Source organism: Furipterus horrens, unplaced genomic scaffold (genome assembly GCF_987537825.1).
Source record: "Furipterus horrens unplaced genomic scaffold, mFurHor1.1.pri manual_scaffold_3, whole genome shotgun sequence".
Lineage (NCBI taxonomy): Eukaryota > Metazoa > Chordata > Mammalia > Chiroptera > Furipteridae > Furipterus > Furipterus horrens.
In genome coordinates, this window is record NW_028327173.1 from 175,526,115 (window position 1) to 175,544,309 (window position 18,195).

At 37.5% G+C, this 18,195-nt stretch overlaps 1 protein-coding gene across 1 annotated transcript; it reads left to right on the plus strand.

The window, feature by feature from the left end:
- Window positions 1-6,848: 6,848 nt before the first annotated feature.
- On the plus strand, window positions 6,849-17,123 carry MAPK1IP1L (mitogen-activated protein kinase 1 interacting protein 1 like). Its single transcript, XM_090270910.1, has 4 exons — window positions 6,849-7,020; window positions 14,158-14,179; window positions 14,626-15,330; window positions 16,596-17,123. The coding sequence occupies exons 2-4, from the start codon at window positions 14,162-14,164 to the stop codon at window positions 16,605-16,607; spliced, it is 735 nt and encodes a 244-aa protein (XP_090127036.1). The 5' UTR covers window positions 6,849-7,020; window positions 14,158-14,161; the 3' UTR covers window positions 16,608-17,123.
- The last annotated feature ends 1,072 nt before the right edge of the window (window positions 17,124-18,195 follow it).

The following is an 18,195-nucleotide window of genomic DNA, read 5'->3' on the forward strand; positions in this document are numbered from 1 at the left end:
TTGCTGGATAGAGTAATCTTGGTTATAAGTCCTTGCTTTTCATCACCTTGAATACTTCTCGCCAGTCCCTTTCTGCCTGCAAAGTTTCTTTTGAGAAATCAGCTGATAGTCTTATAGGCATTCCTTTGTAGGTAACTGCTTTTCTCTTGCTGCTTTTAAGATTCTCTCTTTATCTTGAACCTTTGGCATTTTAATTATGATGTGTCTTGATGTGGTCTTTTTTGGGTCTAGCTTGTTTGGGATTCTCTGTGCTTCCTGGACTTGTATGTCTATTTCCTTCACCAAATTTGAGTTTTCCTTCATTATTTTCTCACATAAGTTTTCAATTTCTTTCTTTTCCTCTTCTCTTTCTGGCACCCCTATGATTCTGATGTTGGCATGTTCAGAGTTGTCCCAGAAGTTTCTAAACCTCTCCTCATTTTTTTCTATTGTTGTTTCCTTATTCTATACTGGTTGACTTTTTCTTCCTTATGTTCTAAATCATTGATTTGAACCCCGGTTTCCTTTCCTTCACCATCGGTTTTGTGTGGATTTTCCTTCATTTCATTTAGCGTAGCCTTCACTTCTTCCCTTACCCGTTTGCCGTATTTATGTATACCTGTCAAGCCTATGAGCATCTTTATCATCCGTGTTTTGAACTCTGCGTCTGTTAGGTTGACTATCTCCTTGTTTGTTAGGTTGGCTCTCTCGTCGCTTAGTTTTCCCACTGGAACCGTGATTTGTTCCCCCTTTTGGGCCATACTTCTCTGTCTCCTCATCTTGACAGGCTCCTGTGTTTGCCTCTGTGTCTTAGATAGAGCCGTCGCTCCTGTTACGTTGTAAGGGGCAGAGCCTTAAGTATTCGTCAGTACAGGGCGATCGTCTTCACCACGTTGTGGTGCTGTGCATTGGGAAGGGGTCCAAGAGGGAACAATGCCACTTGCTCAGCACTCACCCCTGTACTAGGCACTTCTCCTGTCCCATATGGGACTAGCCGTTGTTCCCAGAGTGGTTGGGTCTGCGGACACTCCCGAAACGTGGGGGCCCTTTAAACAAGTGGATTCTGCTGAGAGACTGGCAGTTTCTTCCTCCACCCCAACCTCCACTGGTTTACGCAGGCAAAAGCAATGAGGCTTTATTTTCCCTGGGACCGTGAGCTGCGTGGTCTGGTCTGGTGCTGGGAGCGCTCCCCAGATGTTCCTCTCAACTTTTTAAAACATGTGACTGCACTTTCCGCCGGCCTGCCGCTGCTGACACCACCACACCACATCCTCTCCGCCCCTCCTACCTGTCTGGATGAGTGTTTCTTCTTTATATCTTTGTTGGACTTCAATGCAGCTCAATTTTCTGGAACTTCTGGTTGTCTCTAGTTTTGAGGTACAGTAGTTGTATTCCTTCTTAGTTGTGGAGGAAGACGCAGCGTGTCTGTCTAGGCCTCCATCTTGGCCTGATGTCCATAGTAATTAATTTCTTGATGCTAGTTTACCTCTAGTAGGAAACTGATTTTACCTAGATTGAAGGAAATTTGACTCAAATTTCCAAATTAGAACATGTTTCTTATCATTGCTTTTATGTTGAAGTAGTGTTTCTCTTTCCTGCAGTCCTGCTGCTAATACAAAGAAGCAATTTTTTTCAATAATAGGGTTAAAACAAGTGCTTAGCAATTATCACAAAATTAAACCAAGAAAATTCTGTTCCCATTATCTTCTAGCCTTTTTTTTTTCTAGGTGATCTCAAGATTGTCTTGGTTCCAATGAAAGGTAGCTACTAGAGTGGCACCTCTCTTAGCAGTGATGAGGCTTGGGATCTTAACACCAATGTCAGGATAAATACCTCTTCTAAAGATGGTATTTCCCTTTTACAAAAGAAAAGTCTACTACTACCTCATCTTTATTGAGGCACTTTTGTAGATCACTAAGCAGCTTATTTTATTTACCAATATAACACTTCCTAAATATTCATCTTTGATGAAAGAAAATTAATAGTATGGTAAGACTACCCATGGTTATAATTTTTTTATCAGAATTTGATAATGAGACTTTCTGTTTCTATGAAACAATTATTTTAAATATTTTTCTTTAAAAATAACTTTCTATCAGTACAGAGAAACCTAAGGGATGACAAAACCAACAAATATTCTGTTAAAAATAATTTTATAAAGAAAAATGAAGCATAATTATGTTGTCTTTTATAATGGTAAAAATTGATGTTTATATAAAATCAAGATCTAAGTAGCTTTTCATATAGTCAGACTGGTTGTGGTATATTTTCTCTGGCTTTCTTATTTTCTCAACTTCAAGGTATTAACAGCTGTTAACATTTCCAAAATACTGCCATGTATGTAGCCTTGACGTAGATGGTCTAATAAATGAGAGCAAGAATAGAATCATTTACTCTGAAATGGTTTGTGTTATTCCTTTGGTATTTGCTACAGTAAAAAGAAATCTGGAAAGTAGAAATACAAAGACTTGAGAAGGAAGTTGTTTACCATGAAGGAAAAAGAAAAGAGTAACAAATTAATTTTTTTAAGCATTAAAAGATTGGAATTTGGAGAAGTTAATCCCTTTCTCGGTCACTTTTTGAGGACATATTTAGAAGAGCATCCAATATTCAGAAACTGATTCATTTATTAAAAATGTAATTACAGAAATATTAGCAAAATGAGTACGTTTTGAGAGGAACAATGTGGAAAGTTACCGATTTATATAAATATGAATATAAATTTTGTAACTCTTAAGACATGACCATTTGAAAAGTAAATTCTAGAGTCGAGAAAGCATTTAGCATAGTGGAAATGTGTAGAGCTTATTGATAAGAGAAGATGAGGCTAAAGGAAACGATAAAATATTAAAATTAAGAATTTAGACTACCTCAGGGAAAAGCCTTGACATTGGAAAGGAACTACTTAATCGCTAATAGCTAGTCTGGAGCAGACACTTTACTGTGCTTTGGGAATCATCCTGCACTAATCAGGAAGTAAACCTGACTTCTGTTTCTCTTGAAGCTTTTCAGGACATTAACCCCCTTTTTTTAAGCTACAGCATTTTGATTCATACTCTTAATTGCTAAAATATGCTGATGGACTTATTTTAGGTTCCTTGAGCATTTTCGTATGAAGTATCATGTATGATCTTTCTATAAACATGCCATTCACTTAAATAATTCAAAAAGGAATGTTTTAATTTAAAGGAAGACCTAATAGGAAGAAGATTAAAGGAAGCTTTTAGTCAGCCTGTGGCTAGGTTTATTGATTTGGTGATCAGACTGTGTTCTTTCCTGAATTTCAGCTGATGGCAAACTGTGGTCAAAGAATGGCTTTCAGTTAAAAGTTTTGACTTCTTTTATAAGTAATACAAAGAATGTCTTAGAAATTAGAAATCCTTTAAAAAGTAGAGCAATTGTGACAATTAGGACTCATACCATTATACAATTGTCTTTTTATAAGAAAAACACAAACCATTATTTATTCATGAGCCAAATCCATTAAGAAGATAAATCAAGTTATCAGCTTCCTGTCTCTGAAGTTTGGGTCATTTTATAGATCTACATAATAGAGGGCTTCCTTCCTATGAAACAAAAAACCTTGAGACCTAACTCATAAGTATATGCTTAGTTTTCATTAAGAATACTGTTTGTCACTTTTAGCTATAATTAGTCAAATCAGTTATGTATTGATTTTGGTAGAGCAAATTTCATAAGAAAGTAGACTTACGATAGTTATAAGATTCCTGGAGACAATACAAGGGAAACTGCTGAAATTTAAAGTAGCCTGTGTTTTAGGCAATTTAATGCTCAAATAATTAAAAGATTTTAAGTTAGGTAGATTGTTTCTACTTTGGAAAAAATCTTTACAATTTTGGTTTAATCAGTTTTACATTTTTATTTCTAAAGAATGAAAAGAAAGCACAAAACGTCTTCTTTTTTAATGGCGTACTAGAGACGAACAACACTGCAAGACTGTCTATACTATCCTAATACATTAAGATATTGGACACAAAATGGACATAACTTTTTGAAATGCATTGGTTTCTAAATAGAAATGAAGACTAATGGATATAACCCTTTGGAAAGGGATTTGGGGCATGTGAATCTTATTTCAAATAAAGCCAGAGTCTTTTTTATTTACTTTTTTATTTTAAATAGGTTACTCGATCCTAAGTCTTTGCCTTAATTTCCTAGCATATAAAATGTAGATAATACTTGTTGCCTGACTTCTGCAGGTTAATTCTTCAGTTAAGAGGTCACCCTTAGAACATACTTGAAAATAATTTCTGTACAACTGTTAAGTGCTAATGTGATAATAGATTTTCAAAGTATCCCCTTAGTGGACTCTGCAGGTTCATATGCACTTCTTTTAGTCTGCAAAATATGACAATAGAGATAACAGTACAATTTGAACTAATGGTTTAGACTCTGCAATTAGATGAAGAGTTGCGATTTCCTCCTCTTAATAAGGTTTATGTAAAATTCATGTTTGCCTAAGTTATTTTAAAAGTTGATTATATTTGCAGGAAGTAAAATTACAGGCATACCCTATTTGATCGTGCTTCACTTCATTACACTTCAGAGTTACTGTTGTTTCTTTTCTTTTTTTAATTAAAGGTTTGCAGCAGCCCTGTGCTGAGCAAGTCTATTGGCACCTTTTTTCTTACAGCATTTGCTTACTTTGTGTCTCTGTATCACATCTTGGTCATTCATTATTTCAAACTTTAATTATTTGTTATGATGATCAGTGATGAGTGATCTTTATCAAGGTTAGCATTTTTTAGCAATAAAGTATTTTTTAATTAAGGGATATATTTTTTAGACCTCATGCTACTGCACACTTAATACAGTATAGTGTAAACATAACTTTTATATGACTGGGAACCCAAAAAATTTACGTGAGTTGCTTTATTTCAATATTTGCTTTATTTTGGTGATCTGGAGTTGAACCGGCAGTATCGCCAATGTATGCCTGTAATCACTTTGCAGTGATTATAATCAAATCTTAGCTTTCAGACTGGAGAGAGTGTAAAACTCAAGGAAGTTTAAATTATGCTAACTTTGCTAGAATTGGATAAGTTCTGTATAAATCAAGTATAAACTTGATGTATACTTGAGTATACAGAGTTTAACTAGTAAATTCACAAAGCTAATAGTACCCCTGTCAATCAGGCTTTTATGATCCACCCCTTACCCAAAGAACACTGTTGCCTTTTTTATTTCCAGTCCTGAAGTTGATAGTTGGTTCTTGGATGCGAGTTCAAATAAATTGATCTGAGTAAATTTTTGTTTCTTCTTAATTAAAACTTCATATATAAAGTCCAAAGGCTTTGTATTTTGTCTTAAAAACATTATATCTTTAACTCACACATTCAACTTATAAGCTGAAAAAATTATTTAAATTATATTCTTACACATTTTCTAATTTATAATACACTCCTTTCAGTTTTGAAGAGTGTCAGTTTGGGTCTTCCAGAAGCGGATGTCAAGATGTGATTAAATGTGCAAGAGACTTATTGGAGTATGGGGAATAGCTATACAGTACAGGATAAAGGTGAAGGGAGCAGGAGAGGGTGAAGTCTGCATATCACACTGCAGGTCTGACATCGAAAGAAATGGGAGGATTGGGTTGGGAGGGCTCCAGACTTCAGTGCAGTTCTAAAATAGCGAACTGGCAACTTAGTTCCCAAAGGTTTCCTGTAGGAGCCCACATGGGACAGGAATCACATGGGACTAAAATTCCTACCCTGCTCAGTAATTGGCTGGGAGCAAGGGAGAAACGAAGGTGGAAGCTGTCGGTAACTGATACCCAGGATCAGGACTAGGGTCATGTGGGTGAGGCACTCAACCTGGGCACGGTATTTATTTTGACCAAAAAATTCAATAATTAAAAATAGTATTTTGGCGCAACATTTAAAAAATCAGAATACAAATAAAAAAAGTGTAATAAGTAAAACCATTTTAAAGAAAGATAACACACTATTGTCTCAGGCTTCCTTATGGCTCCATACGACACTGCTGTACCACTGGCTCCTATGAAGCCAGGTTATGTCGTTCACACTAGAATCTTTCATAGACCACTGCCCTTATCCAAAAATCTGTCTTCTCCAGGCTTAGGTATTTGAGGTTCCTCTATAGCTCATTTTTTGTTTTTCGGTAGGAGAAATATGTGTGCTGTGTCGCATATTCAGAGATAAGTCTTCCTTTAAGAAGTTTACAGTGAAATGTTCATTGACCCACCAATAGCTAACACAAAGAAGAAAAATGTAAGAATATTGCATAATTTTACATACAAAACGTGCCTATTGTACATATTTTGCACACCATATAATTATGGTGTCATTCCTAGAGAGCAGGTTCCTTGGTGTCCGGCACCATGTGTCCATCTTTCAGGCCTAACACAGTATAAGTACTTAAAGGTTTATTCAAAAATGAACGTGAGGAAAGAGGTACTGATCAGGAAAAATCTTCAAAGACAGCTGCTGCTTTAGTTAATTTCAATATGTCAAGCCATTCACAAATATCGTCCCTTTATTTCTCCCCATTTTTGACCCAAGTGCTCATGTCCCCCAGTTGGGCCGCATACAGAGCTTTGAGTCTAGAACCTGCTCTCGAGCCATTCCAGGAAACAAGCCATTTCCTCCTGGCTACCCACGATGTCACTAGCTACAGGCGGTTCCTCTGAGTGCTGAGAACTCCGGAAAACCGGGGAACTTTCCTGTCGCCCAAGAGAGAGCCGCCGGGGGGCGAGCGTGAGAAGTAGCCTCTCTGGAGGGGTCGGACGGGCTGCAGTGTCGCAGAGGGCCTGCGGGGGGCGCGCGCGTGGGCCGGCCCGAGGGGAGGGAGGAGCCCCTTCAGGGGCGGTCGCTCGGCGTTGGTGCTTCCTGTTCCGGCGCCAGGAGGAGCCGCGCGCTGTTGGTGCTGCTGCTGGTGCTGCTGCTTCCGCTGGTGGTGCCGTCTTCGCCGCTGCTGTCAGACTGCGCTTGGTTCTCAAGCTTTCAGTTTTCTCGGGTCCATCACTGCTTTTAGACTTGCTGCGGGCTCGGATCTTGCCGGGTGAGGCTGCTTCGACGCTAATAGGGGTCGTGGAGGGGGGCGAAGGGACGCGCCCGAGCGGGAGGCGGGCGCCGTAACGGAGGTGCCTCGAATTGCTCTTTGGGGGTAAACTATTTTTCCCGTAGTCTTTTTCGGAGCTGCGCGCTGTCCTGCGACTGCCCATCCGCCCCCTGGAGAACGCGTCGGAGTAGGGTGAGGTCGCGCCTGACGGGTTTCTCGGCGCTTGACGTCAGGCCTAGCTGGGGGGGCGGGGCGGGGAGCGGGCCCGGCCCTTCCCCCACCCCTTGCAGGGCAGGCACGACCCGCTCCGAGGCCGGTTCGCTCCGGCTGATCCCGGCTCCCTTTGTTCGTGTGGCCCTGAAGGGCCGCCAGCCACGCGCCCCTTGGCCCCGACTTCCCCCATTCATTAATTTCTAATACAAGAGAAGAGCTAGGCCTGAAGAGATACTTCGAGGAATATTTGACCCTTGTTTAAGATTATGCGCAGTGTGGCACGTTCCGGGCATTCCTTACGAGAGGCGTTTCTAGCAAGCATATTAGATGAATACCCTTTAGAAATATTGAGTCCCGTAATATTTTGTTGCTGGTGGTAGGAGCGGATATTATGAATGGTAGCTTATAGCTGAACCGTCTTCCTCTTTGAAAACCAAGAGTAGCGCTTGTAATATGGAAAGGTTCTAATGTTGACGCATCAAATCATACTCACCAGACCGAAAACATTTTTTATAGCATTACTGCTAAAGAAATACTGGTACACCTGGTGATTTTAATGGCCTGTTTTGAAAATGAACCCTCATTTCAAGGCAAAGGTAGTCCTCAGAAGTCTTTAAGAAGTTCTTTATTCGGTAGTGTTCATTGGGCAGGAAAAACGGAAATTTTTCTTTCTCCGGGCATCCCTCGTTTGTCTTAAAAATTTGAGTTGGGCTGCGAATATTGGCGTGTTTTTTTCCTCTTTCCAGAGATCCTTAACCGAAATCCAGGGGCCCAGTGTGTTTTGGAATTCAAGAATCCTGGAATTTTATCTTTAGATTTTTTAGAAAGACGATAACGTGCACAGACATGGCACCTTTAGCAGTCTTGGGGCAGCATCCCCTACCTAGTCCAGCAATTAATATTTATGCAGCGATCGGTGAGAATTAATGGAAACTATAAATAACCTCAGGTCAGGTTTTGCCGCCAAATTGAGAACCGTTTCTATTTCAGAGGTTTCTGAGTTCAGAACTGCAGATAAAGGTTTATGAATCTATCACAGCGATTGTTAAAGCTAACGTGTGTGTTGAGTTTTTGCTGTATGCCAGGCAGTGCCCAAGAGATGTGTTTGCAGATCTGTGAGGTGGATACTGTTCCTCTCTACTTCAACCTCTAGGTTTGGAGAGTTGGCCTTGTCCAGAGCCAGCCAGTGAAGAGCTGTGGTTTTACCTAGTTAGTCATAGCATTCACTCCTCCAACCCTATGCTGCATACCTATATACAAGGGAAGACAAAGTGTATCTGTAGGCCACCCGCTGTTTTCCTAGCATTATCATTATAGGCACTTGATTTATGAGTCCCACTTAGTCTCTCAATTACTAGCTGAATTTTTTTTTTTTTTAATTTTTATTTATTTTAAAGAGAGAGAAAGAGAGGAACAGAAACATCAATGTGTGGTTGCCTCTCGCATGCCCCCAACTAGGGACGTGGCCCACAACCCAGGCATGTGCTGACTGGGAATGGAACCAGTGACCCGTTGGTTCACAGGCATGCGCTGAATCCACTGAGCAGCGCCAGCCAGGGCTAGCTGATTCTTTATAGTTGAATAAACTGAGGTTCATTCAGATGAGCTGACGCTGACTGAGGCATTCAAACCTGGGTCTAAAGCCTCTCTGCTAAGAATTTCATATTCTACCTTTTCTATATTCCAGCTCACCTGACCTGCTAACACTACACACATCCTTTTTTGCCTCCCTCTAAGTTTTGTACAAACTGGTCTCCTTTCCCTAAGGCCTATCCTACCATCTCCTATTATTGTTCTTCCAGGCTGCAGAGGCACCACTTCTCAGGATTCCTCCCTTGATCCTCCCTTCCTTAATTCCTTTACGAACTCTAATTCCTAAAGGAGCTCGTGGGTTTAAACTCTCCACCAGACTGTGAACTCCTGAAGCATTTATTCCATGCAATGCTATTCATTTCCCCAAAGCCCAGCACAGTGCCTCGCACATACATAGCTGAATAAGTGTAGACAATATGGCTGACTAGGGTGTTGAAAAAATAACTTTTTAAAATTACATTTTGAAGAAATATAAAATGTTCAAAAACTTTAAAATCTCCAGTTTCTTGAGTTGCCCAAATGTAGGGTAGATAAGAGAGCCAATACTAAAAACTATCGTATATTTTAGGATGGGCAGGGCAGGGGAGAACAACAGGGAAAATTGGGACAACTGTAAAAGAAAAACTAAAAAAATAACTCATATATTTTCATGAAAATTTATGTTTTTAATATATTACCATCATCCCCCCCAAACTAAACAAATCAAAGCAAAAAACCTGAATTTCTTAATAAACAGCTTACATGTCTGTAATACTCTATAGACTGTTAAGTGTTACTTTTAATTATCTGTGAAGTAGTAGGCATTATAACTGTTTGGCAGATGAAAACATGGTGTTTTGGTCAAGCTTGACTTTGTCGAGCCTCAGTTAAAAGGATTGATGTCCAGGTTTCATAGCCAAGAAGTCCCAGACTGTTTATTATACTACCACAGTCTGGTGGCCTTTTGAAATATTTCTTGTCCAGTAGTCCCTAGTAATTTATGGAGTTCAGGTTTTTGTAAACTTTTATTTAATTGAATTCCCATATTTTACTTCAAAGACTATAAAAGTTATAGAAAAGTTTTACTTTTCTGGTGTATGTCAAAAGAAATTTTGTACTTTTTTTAAAGATTACTATTCCTGCTCATAAAACAAAATTATTTTTCAGATAATGCATAGATCTTGCCATAAAGTGGTAGTGAAAGTTTTGGAAGGAATAGCTTTAGATTATTCCAGAAAGAAAAAATTGAAGATCTTTCTCGATTATAAACCATGTTTGTTTGACAGTTCAAGGATACATTGGCCTCATCTTACTAATTAGCATAACCCAAATGTTCTGGAAGAGTTGTTCAGAAAAATTAAATTTTTTTTAACATTCTGCAACTCTTCTCATATTGAGACATTAATGTCCTCAATTTTTTTCCTTTTTATGATCAAACTATCCCTCAAAATGTAAATTGGAATGTTTCCAATTAACAGGAACACTGTTCATTTTGGCAGGAGGGGCTGGTCACTTTACTGGGCAGTGATGTAGAACAGGAAGCGACCTATTGGCAATTCTTTTAGTCAGGACGTCATTGTTTTAATGAAAAGATTCCAGTATTCCTCTATCTTCCAGGATTTGTTTATGAATTTAAAATTTTGAAAGATAGAATTGTTAATCTGTTTAATACTATTAACTTATGGTATAACTTATATTTTGATGTAACTGACTAAAACTATTATGTACATATGTTTTTCAAAGACTAAGGGAAAAGAATAATTCTGAAACAGCAAGACGGTATGAAATTGAATTGGTTACTTTGTTAGTTCTCTGCTTCAGAATTAATGTGAACTTTGATACAGAACCACTTTCTGTTTCAGAAAGGCTAACTTTGTTTAAAAGCATGTTTGTCTTATGTGAACTTTAAACTTGTCATTCACTGATAAAGACTCTTCAGGTGTTAGTCTTAAGAATTTACTATTGTGTGAGTAACATTTTAATATAAAACAAACCTTAACTTGGGAATGAATGGATAAGTGTATTTGCTATACATTCAAGATGTGTTTTTTCATATTCTGAATACAAAGCAAGGTTATAGCAGTTGTGAATTAGTAAGCTTCATGTTCTGTTTCTTATCATTCCTTATGATAAAATTCATACTTAGTAAAACTCTTCAAGAATGCAAGGATGGTTCAACATTAAGCAATCTATATAAAATTAACTATTGATGGGGTCTAAGGAGAAAGACAGATCAACTATTAGATGCCAAAATACCTTTTTAATGTCTTCTGTATTTTTAACTGGTAAAATAGGAATGAATAAATAAAGCAGTATAGACGTAAATAGGAGCTTCTTTAATATAATTTTTTAAATCTCTACAAATGAGAATTAACTTAAACATTAGAAGCATTCCCAGGAGAGTTGGGAACAAGACTTCTGTGCTTACTCTCGCTATTTAACATTTCTTTGTTGTTTAAGTCCTAGTTGAGAAAAGAGGTATAAATATGGAAAAGAGAAGGTAAAAGTGCATTTTTTAAAATGCCGTAATTCTTTACCTGGAAATCCCAGAGAATTAACTGAGAAGCTTTCAAGAATAAAATAATTAAGTAATTCACTGCTTACAAAACTAATGCACTAAAATTTTTAAAACCCTTTCCCATACATGAACAACCAGTTAGAAAATACTGGGTGGGCCAAAAAGTCCATATGGTTTTTTTCCATAAAATAAAAGACTAATTTTCACCAATAACTATTGATTTGGATATTTTGAGTATGTCAGCTATCTCCCACGTGGCGTAACATTGATGGTCTCAATGTCTTAATTTGATCGCTATGGACTTCAAGTGGTCTACCCGACTGTGGAGCATCGTCCAGTGAGAAATATCCAGCACAAAACTTCGCAAACCACTTCTGACAAGTTCAATGAGTCACAGCACCTTCTCCATACACTACACAAATCCTTTTGTGCATTTCAGTTGCATTTTTACCTTTCTTGAAATAATAAAGCATAATGTGCCAAAAAAGTTGCATATTTTCTTCTATCTTCATTATTAAAATGGCTACACAAAAATCATTCATTTTGATAAGTATTTTCATGCACACTGACATGACAGTACAGTCTAACAAAATTGTTTCAAATGAAGTTAAAGACAACTAAATGCTATTAGAGTCCTCTTATGGAAAAAAATAAATGAACTTTTGGCCAAACCAATGCAGTGGAAAAAAATCCAAAGTTATAGCCACAAGAAAAAGTTTACCAGTTAGAAATCTATCTTACAAGAAATGTGTAGGAGATGTGATTTTGTAAAACTCGTAAGTGATAATAAGTGACACTTATGGAAACTAGGAAGGCGTTCCTTGTTCTTGAATGAGAACACAGGACTCATATGTCCCCTCAATTAATCTAGATTTAATGCAGTTCCAACCAGAACAACAGATGTGTGTGTGTTTTTAACAAAATGATCTGGGAATGGTAAACATGAGAATATTCAGGGAAGCCTGAGGAAAAAAACAGTAATGGGGTCCTGGCCACATTGCTCAGTTAGTTACAGCATCATTCCAATATGCCAGCATTGTGGGTTCAACCTCTGGTCAATGCACATCAACCAAAAAATACATAAATAAGTGGACGAACAAATCGATGTGGGTTTTTTCCTTTCCCTTTCTTTCTCTCTCTAAAAATAAATAAAAATTTTAAAAAACTAATAGGGCAACTCATGTTAAAATTTATTAAAAATTAAAGCTGCCATAATTAAGGTAGAATCTTATGGTGGGATCAGTAAAGAATAGAGTCCACAGTGCCATTGGGAAATGATGGCCTTGTGGTAAAGAGGCTTGGCTCTGGAATCAGACTGTACCTGGGTTTGAATCCCTTCTCTACTGGTCACTAGCTTTGTGACTTTAAGCAACTTAATTGGTAAGCCTCCTTTTCTGCAGCTGTAAACGGGGGACGGTAATAAAATTTGCATTTGTAGGGCCCTGGGACTATTAAATGAGATTATGCACTTAGCATGGTGCCTGTTCCATGGGTGTTCAGTATATTAGTTGTTAATAGCAATAGACTGTATTAGAGGTAGCTTGTTAAATAGTTTGAGAAAAGGTAGATTATTCAGTAATTATTGTTTGGAAGAACAAAGAGTTTAAACAACTTAATCCATAAAAATACTATAAGAAAGCACAGGTGAATTTTTTTTAACTTGGAGTAGTAGACAAGGCCTTTGTAAAACAGAAGACACATGTAGTTTGTAAAGATTGAGCAGTTTGACTGCACAAAACTAAAAATGTGTATAGTGCCTAAAATAGCATTTAGAGAATCTAGAATAAAAGGAATTCAGGAGAAATTTTTTTGTCTCATATGACAGAGCTAGCTAATGTCCTTACTATCTTATGAAGCATTTTTTTAGAAAGATGTGTGCTACTAAGTAGTAAAATTATCAAAGGCAAAGGAGTACATACTGTCTTCTATTTATATGAAGTCAAAGAACAAGCAAAATCTAAGTCAGAAAGTGATTGTTGGGTGGGAGGGGGAGTTGGTTGGAAAGGAGCATGAGTAAACCTAGAGTAAGGGAAGTGTTCTATATCTTGTACCCATACACTCGTGAGGGCTTGTTGACCAAACACTTAAGATCCTTGCATTTTATTAAGTGTTAATTTACTTGAATTTAAAACTGATAAAGTGGCCCAAGGACATGAGCATATTTACAGAAAAAGAAACAAATGAGGTATTAAATTTAAAAGATGCTCTACTTTCTACTTAAATCTTAAGTTAAAACAAGTTGCCAATTTTTCATTGCTTTTCAGCCTTTTGGCTAAGATCTCAAGTGTAAAACAAGATACCAATTTTTAATCTACCATAATTGAAAACAATTTATAATTTAATAATATCCAGTAGTGAAGAGGAGTTAAAAGTAGAAGGTAGGCAGTGTAAATTGGCAAGGGACTTTTAAGTTGGCGTGGACTTTGAGATGGAATTTAGATAATTACCTGCTGACTAAAATTTTACTTCTAGTACTTTTCCAGGTGATGGACTCATGAGTGAGCCAAGATATGTGTATAGATATGTTCACTCTTATCATTGTTGCAAACAGAACAAAAGGCAAACAAACATAAACAGCCACCAAAATGAGTGTATAAAACTAAATTATGAATCACTTTTGTATGATGTGCAGCCAGTAAAAGACGAAGTTGATAGAGCTATATGAACTGTTACCGAAATGTTTCCTATATAAAAAAAAAAAACACTTGACATAAATGATTAAGATTCCATTTGAGTAAAAATAAAGAATATATAATAAATAGTAAACACTGGTTTTGAAATATTACTTCTTCCTTTCTTTTTCTCTTTTCCTTTCTTTCTGTTTTTGTTTTTAGGAAAATGTCTGATGAATTTTCGGTAAGTTGATGCATTTATTCTTTATAAGCTTTTTAGCTCTTAGGAAACAACATAGTTTTTAAAATGGGCCATAGTCTTTCAATTTAGAAGAGATGCTTTCTGTGATTCTTGGACTTTGGTTGGGGGTGGGTAAGCCTCAAGTTAACCCTAAAACTGTTCTTGAAGATAAGGAAGCTGAAACTCAGAGAAAGTACGTAACTTGTTTGAGGTAAAGCCAGGATCCAGACCAATAGTATGTTTATTAGTTGTATTTAGAAAATTTCAGCTTCTCTGAGGAATTTGCATTGTAAGGTTGATATTCAAGGTAATCCCTCAGGTTTTGTGTTAAATGAATTGTTTTTAAACTGAACAGCTTGGCTTTGGAAGATGTTATAGAGGTTTATAATCATGTTTGGCGTGACTTACTCCTAAATAAGATGGTGAGACATGCCTTTTTTGTATTCTAGTTGGCAGATGCGCTACCTGACCACTCCCCTGCCAAAACCTCTGCTGTGAGCAATACGAAATCTGGCCAACCTCCACAAGGCTGGCCAGGTTCCAGCCCTTGGAATAACCCGAGTGCTCCGCCTTCTGTGCCATCTGGACTCCCACCAAGTGCAACACCCTCTACTGTGCCTTTCGGACCAGCACCAACAGGAATGTATCCCTCCGTGCCTCCCACTGGACCACCTCCAGGACCCCCGGCACCCTTTCCTCCTTCTGGACCATCATGCCCTCCACCTGGTGGTCCTTATCCAGCCCCAACTGTGCCAGGTCCTGGCCCCACAGGGCCATATCCTACACCAAATATGCCCTTTCCAGAGCTTCCACGACCATATGGTGCACCCACTGATCCAGCTGCCGCTGGCCCATTAGGTCCATGGGGATCCATGTCTTCTGGACCTTGGGCACCGGGAATGGGAGGGCAGTATCCTACTCCTAATATGCCATATCCATCTCCAGGGCCATATCCTGCACCTCCTCCCCAAGCACCAGGAGCAGCACCACCTGTTCCGTGGGGCACTGTTCCACCAGGAGCCTGGGGACCACCAGCACCATATCCTGCCCCTGCAGGATCCTATCCCACTCCAGGACTCTATCCCACTCCCAGTAATCCTTTTCAAGTGCCTTCAGGACCTTCTGGTGCTCCACCAATGCCTGGTGGTCCCCATGTGAGTGTTTAATTTGTTATTTAATATGTGCTGATAGTCATATAAGTATATCTAGAAGATTATTTGTCTCCATTTTAGAGTGGAAGATTAGAAAGCTTTCAAAACTTTCTAAAAGGTTTGTGTGTGTGTGTGCATGTGTGTAAAGAGTAACTTTCAAATTTCAGGTAAAGCATTTAAAAGGATGAAAATATAAATTACATATTCCCGGTACTAAAAATGGGAAGAAATATTTTCCAAAGATCCCCAAAGACTTTGTATTGTAAGCAATGTCCTCAACAGCATCTTTGAGGTAAACTCAGATGCCTCACATTGGAATTTTTAAAAACATTTCTCAGTAATGTTTTGTAGCATCACACCAAAGCACAGTTCAGTAATAGCAATCTCTGCCTATCTGGCTTGATACAGAGGTAGTTTTTGTGGAGGTGGTTTCCAGTTCTAGTTGAAATTCAATATTATATTTACTTCAGGTATACTCATTTTTTTATAGTTAATTTATTAAAAACTTCAGAATGAGTCAAGATTCACATTTTTTAGGAAGTGTAGATGATGAATAAGTGGTGTTTTACAGTTTAATTATATTTATTTTTGTATAACATTTATACACAAATTTTACTCGATTAGAAACAGAGACCAAAGACATGGTTGGTTACTAAAGGGAGATTTTTAGAGCATCCGGAGCAGCAAATATGTAACATTAACATTACCCATCTTTTGTGCAGCTCTCAATAGTGTGTCTCAGCCAAGGTTTTGTTAGATTCTTAGCAGCATTCAGCTGAAGATTCTACCACTGTTCTAAATTATCAATTATGTGTAATGCTTTGTGCTTTACTTTCTGTCAGCCAAGCTAGAGTAGGGTTGACATCTTAGTTGAAGAGCCTGTCTCAGGCATATGACCAAATAGAAAAGCACCCCACTTCTCCCATGACGTAAGCCAAGTGAGTATTCAAACGCAGTCACAATCCTCCTTGCAGGAAAAACAGCTGTTTACTCTTAACAAAATAATCAGATCTCCAGCTAGTTTAACCAGACATCCACCTCAGCAGTAAAGGAGGAAAATCTTAATTAAATGCCCCAAAGCATCCTTTCATTAGTGTAACTTTTTGCTATATATATTCTCTTTTAAAATTATTTTTGTAAATTGTATGCCAAAATAAGTGAGATGACTTGCTGTTTGGATTTATTAACAATAAGTTTAAACCACAGCCAGGAGTTAATAAACTCCATTTACAAAATCTAGAAGTTTACTTTTCTTTTTTCTATTGCAGTCTTACCATTAAGTTAATGGATGAAGAGATGACGCTTTGCTTTTTGAAGTACATATATATGCACATGAATGCATATATAAAAATTGCTGGTTTCACTATTAGAGGGCATTCATGAAAGAACAACTCTTGCACCTCTCAGAAGATATCTGCCTCTTGTATTTGGATGTATAAAGTATCAGATGGATACAATCAGATAAAAATGTAAAAGTAAATCATTCAAATGTGATTTTTATTCACTTTTTATGGAAAGTTAAAATAAGTATATTGAATAGCTCTTTGATATAATTTGTTTAAGACAAATTTTGGATTTGTTTAAATTATGTAACTACACGCTTAAACTAAGATGTTGTGGATTATTGGTAGAATCTGCAACCTCATTGGCAAATTATTTCAAGTATTTTTCTATAATCACTTTTTCCCTAATAAACACATTTTGAAAATATTCGCAATGTCATAATTTAAACAAATGATGGCTCTCAAGATCTTGAGCTGCTCTATCAATAGAAGAAATAAACCTAGTCCTCTTGAGGTTGTTTTGAATATACATTTCTAAACTGGCAGTAATTATTGTCAGATGTTGAGTTTATTAGGCAGTGTTCATTTTTATTCTTGAGGTTTTAGTAAAAACTCGCATTTTGAGTTCCACCTGATTTGTTTTACTTTTAGCCAAATGGGTCAAACAGCTCCAACATCTGCCATTTATGGGAGCTTTTTTTTTTTTTACTGCAGGCCAACATGTATGTAAATTATGCTCTTAGAGAATTGTTGATCTCTATATTGCTGTAAAATAGATTGAGATGTCCATATTGCTTTGAGAAGAGCTCAAGGAAGGAAATAATTCTCTCCTTTGTCTTGAACTTCAAACTAGAGGAGACCTTGGGAGTTGCTTCATAGTGACAAATAATTTGCATTCCCACAAAACACTTCCACCCAGACCTTTCCTTGTAGCCTCTTCTCCTTCAGTTCTTTAGGAGCACATCCCTTAATTCCTCCCTGATACGGAAAACTGGCACACTCTAGGGGTCTGTCATAAACACATATAGCAGTTATGCTTAGGGAACCTTAGTCACACAGGCATGACTGTTCTCTTTGTACAAGTGTGATCAAAATAATGTATCTGTCTTTCAGGGTCTGGTTAAGCTATGTCATTGTCTCTTGCATAGTTGCCTGGATCTGTTTGTAGAGTGCTTATGCTAACAGTTCAGTTCTGTATTTGTTGACAGGTAGATAGGTAGGATTAGTGCCATCCTTAAAAATTATCCTCTTAACACTGAAAATAATAAAGTGTAGATCTCCACAGTTGATTTTAAAGAAGTGTGATTGTATTACTTAAATATTTGTTTGTAACCACCAAAGTAGTCCAAATAGTTTTTTGGCACCTTATCAGATTCTTGATTTTGGGATAGAACTGACTGTTATTTGTGAGATAACATTTTGAAACTTAATATATCCATTGGGTTACTAAAATGTATTGTGAATTTTTTCACCAGTATAGGACAGATTAGTGCTAGAGCTCTTGCTTTGCTTAGAAATAAAGTATTTAGTAGTTTATTTCTCATATAGTTAAAATGTCAAGAATGCCAAATGCTGCCAATTTAAT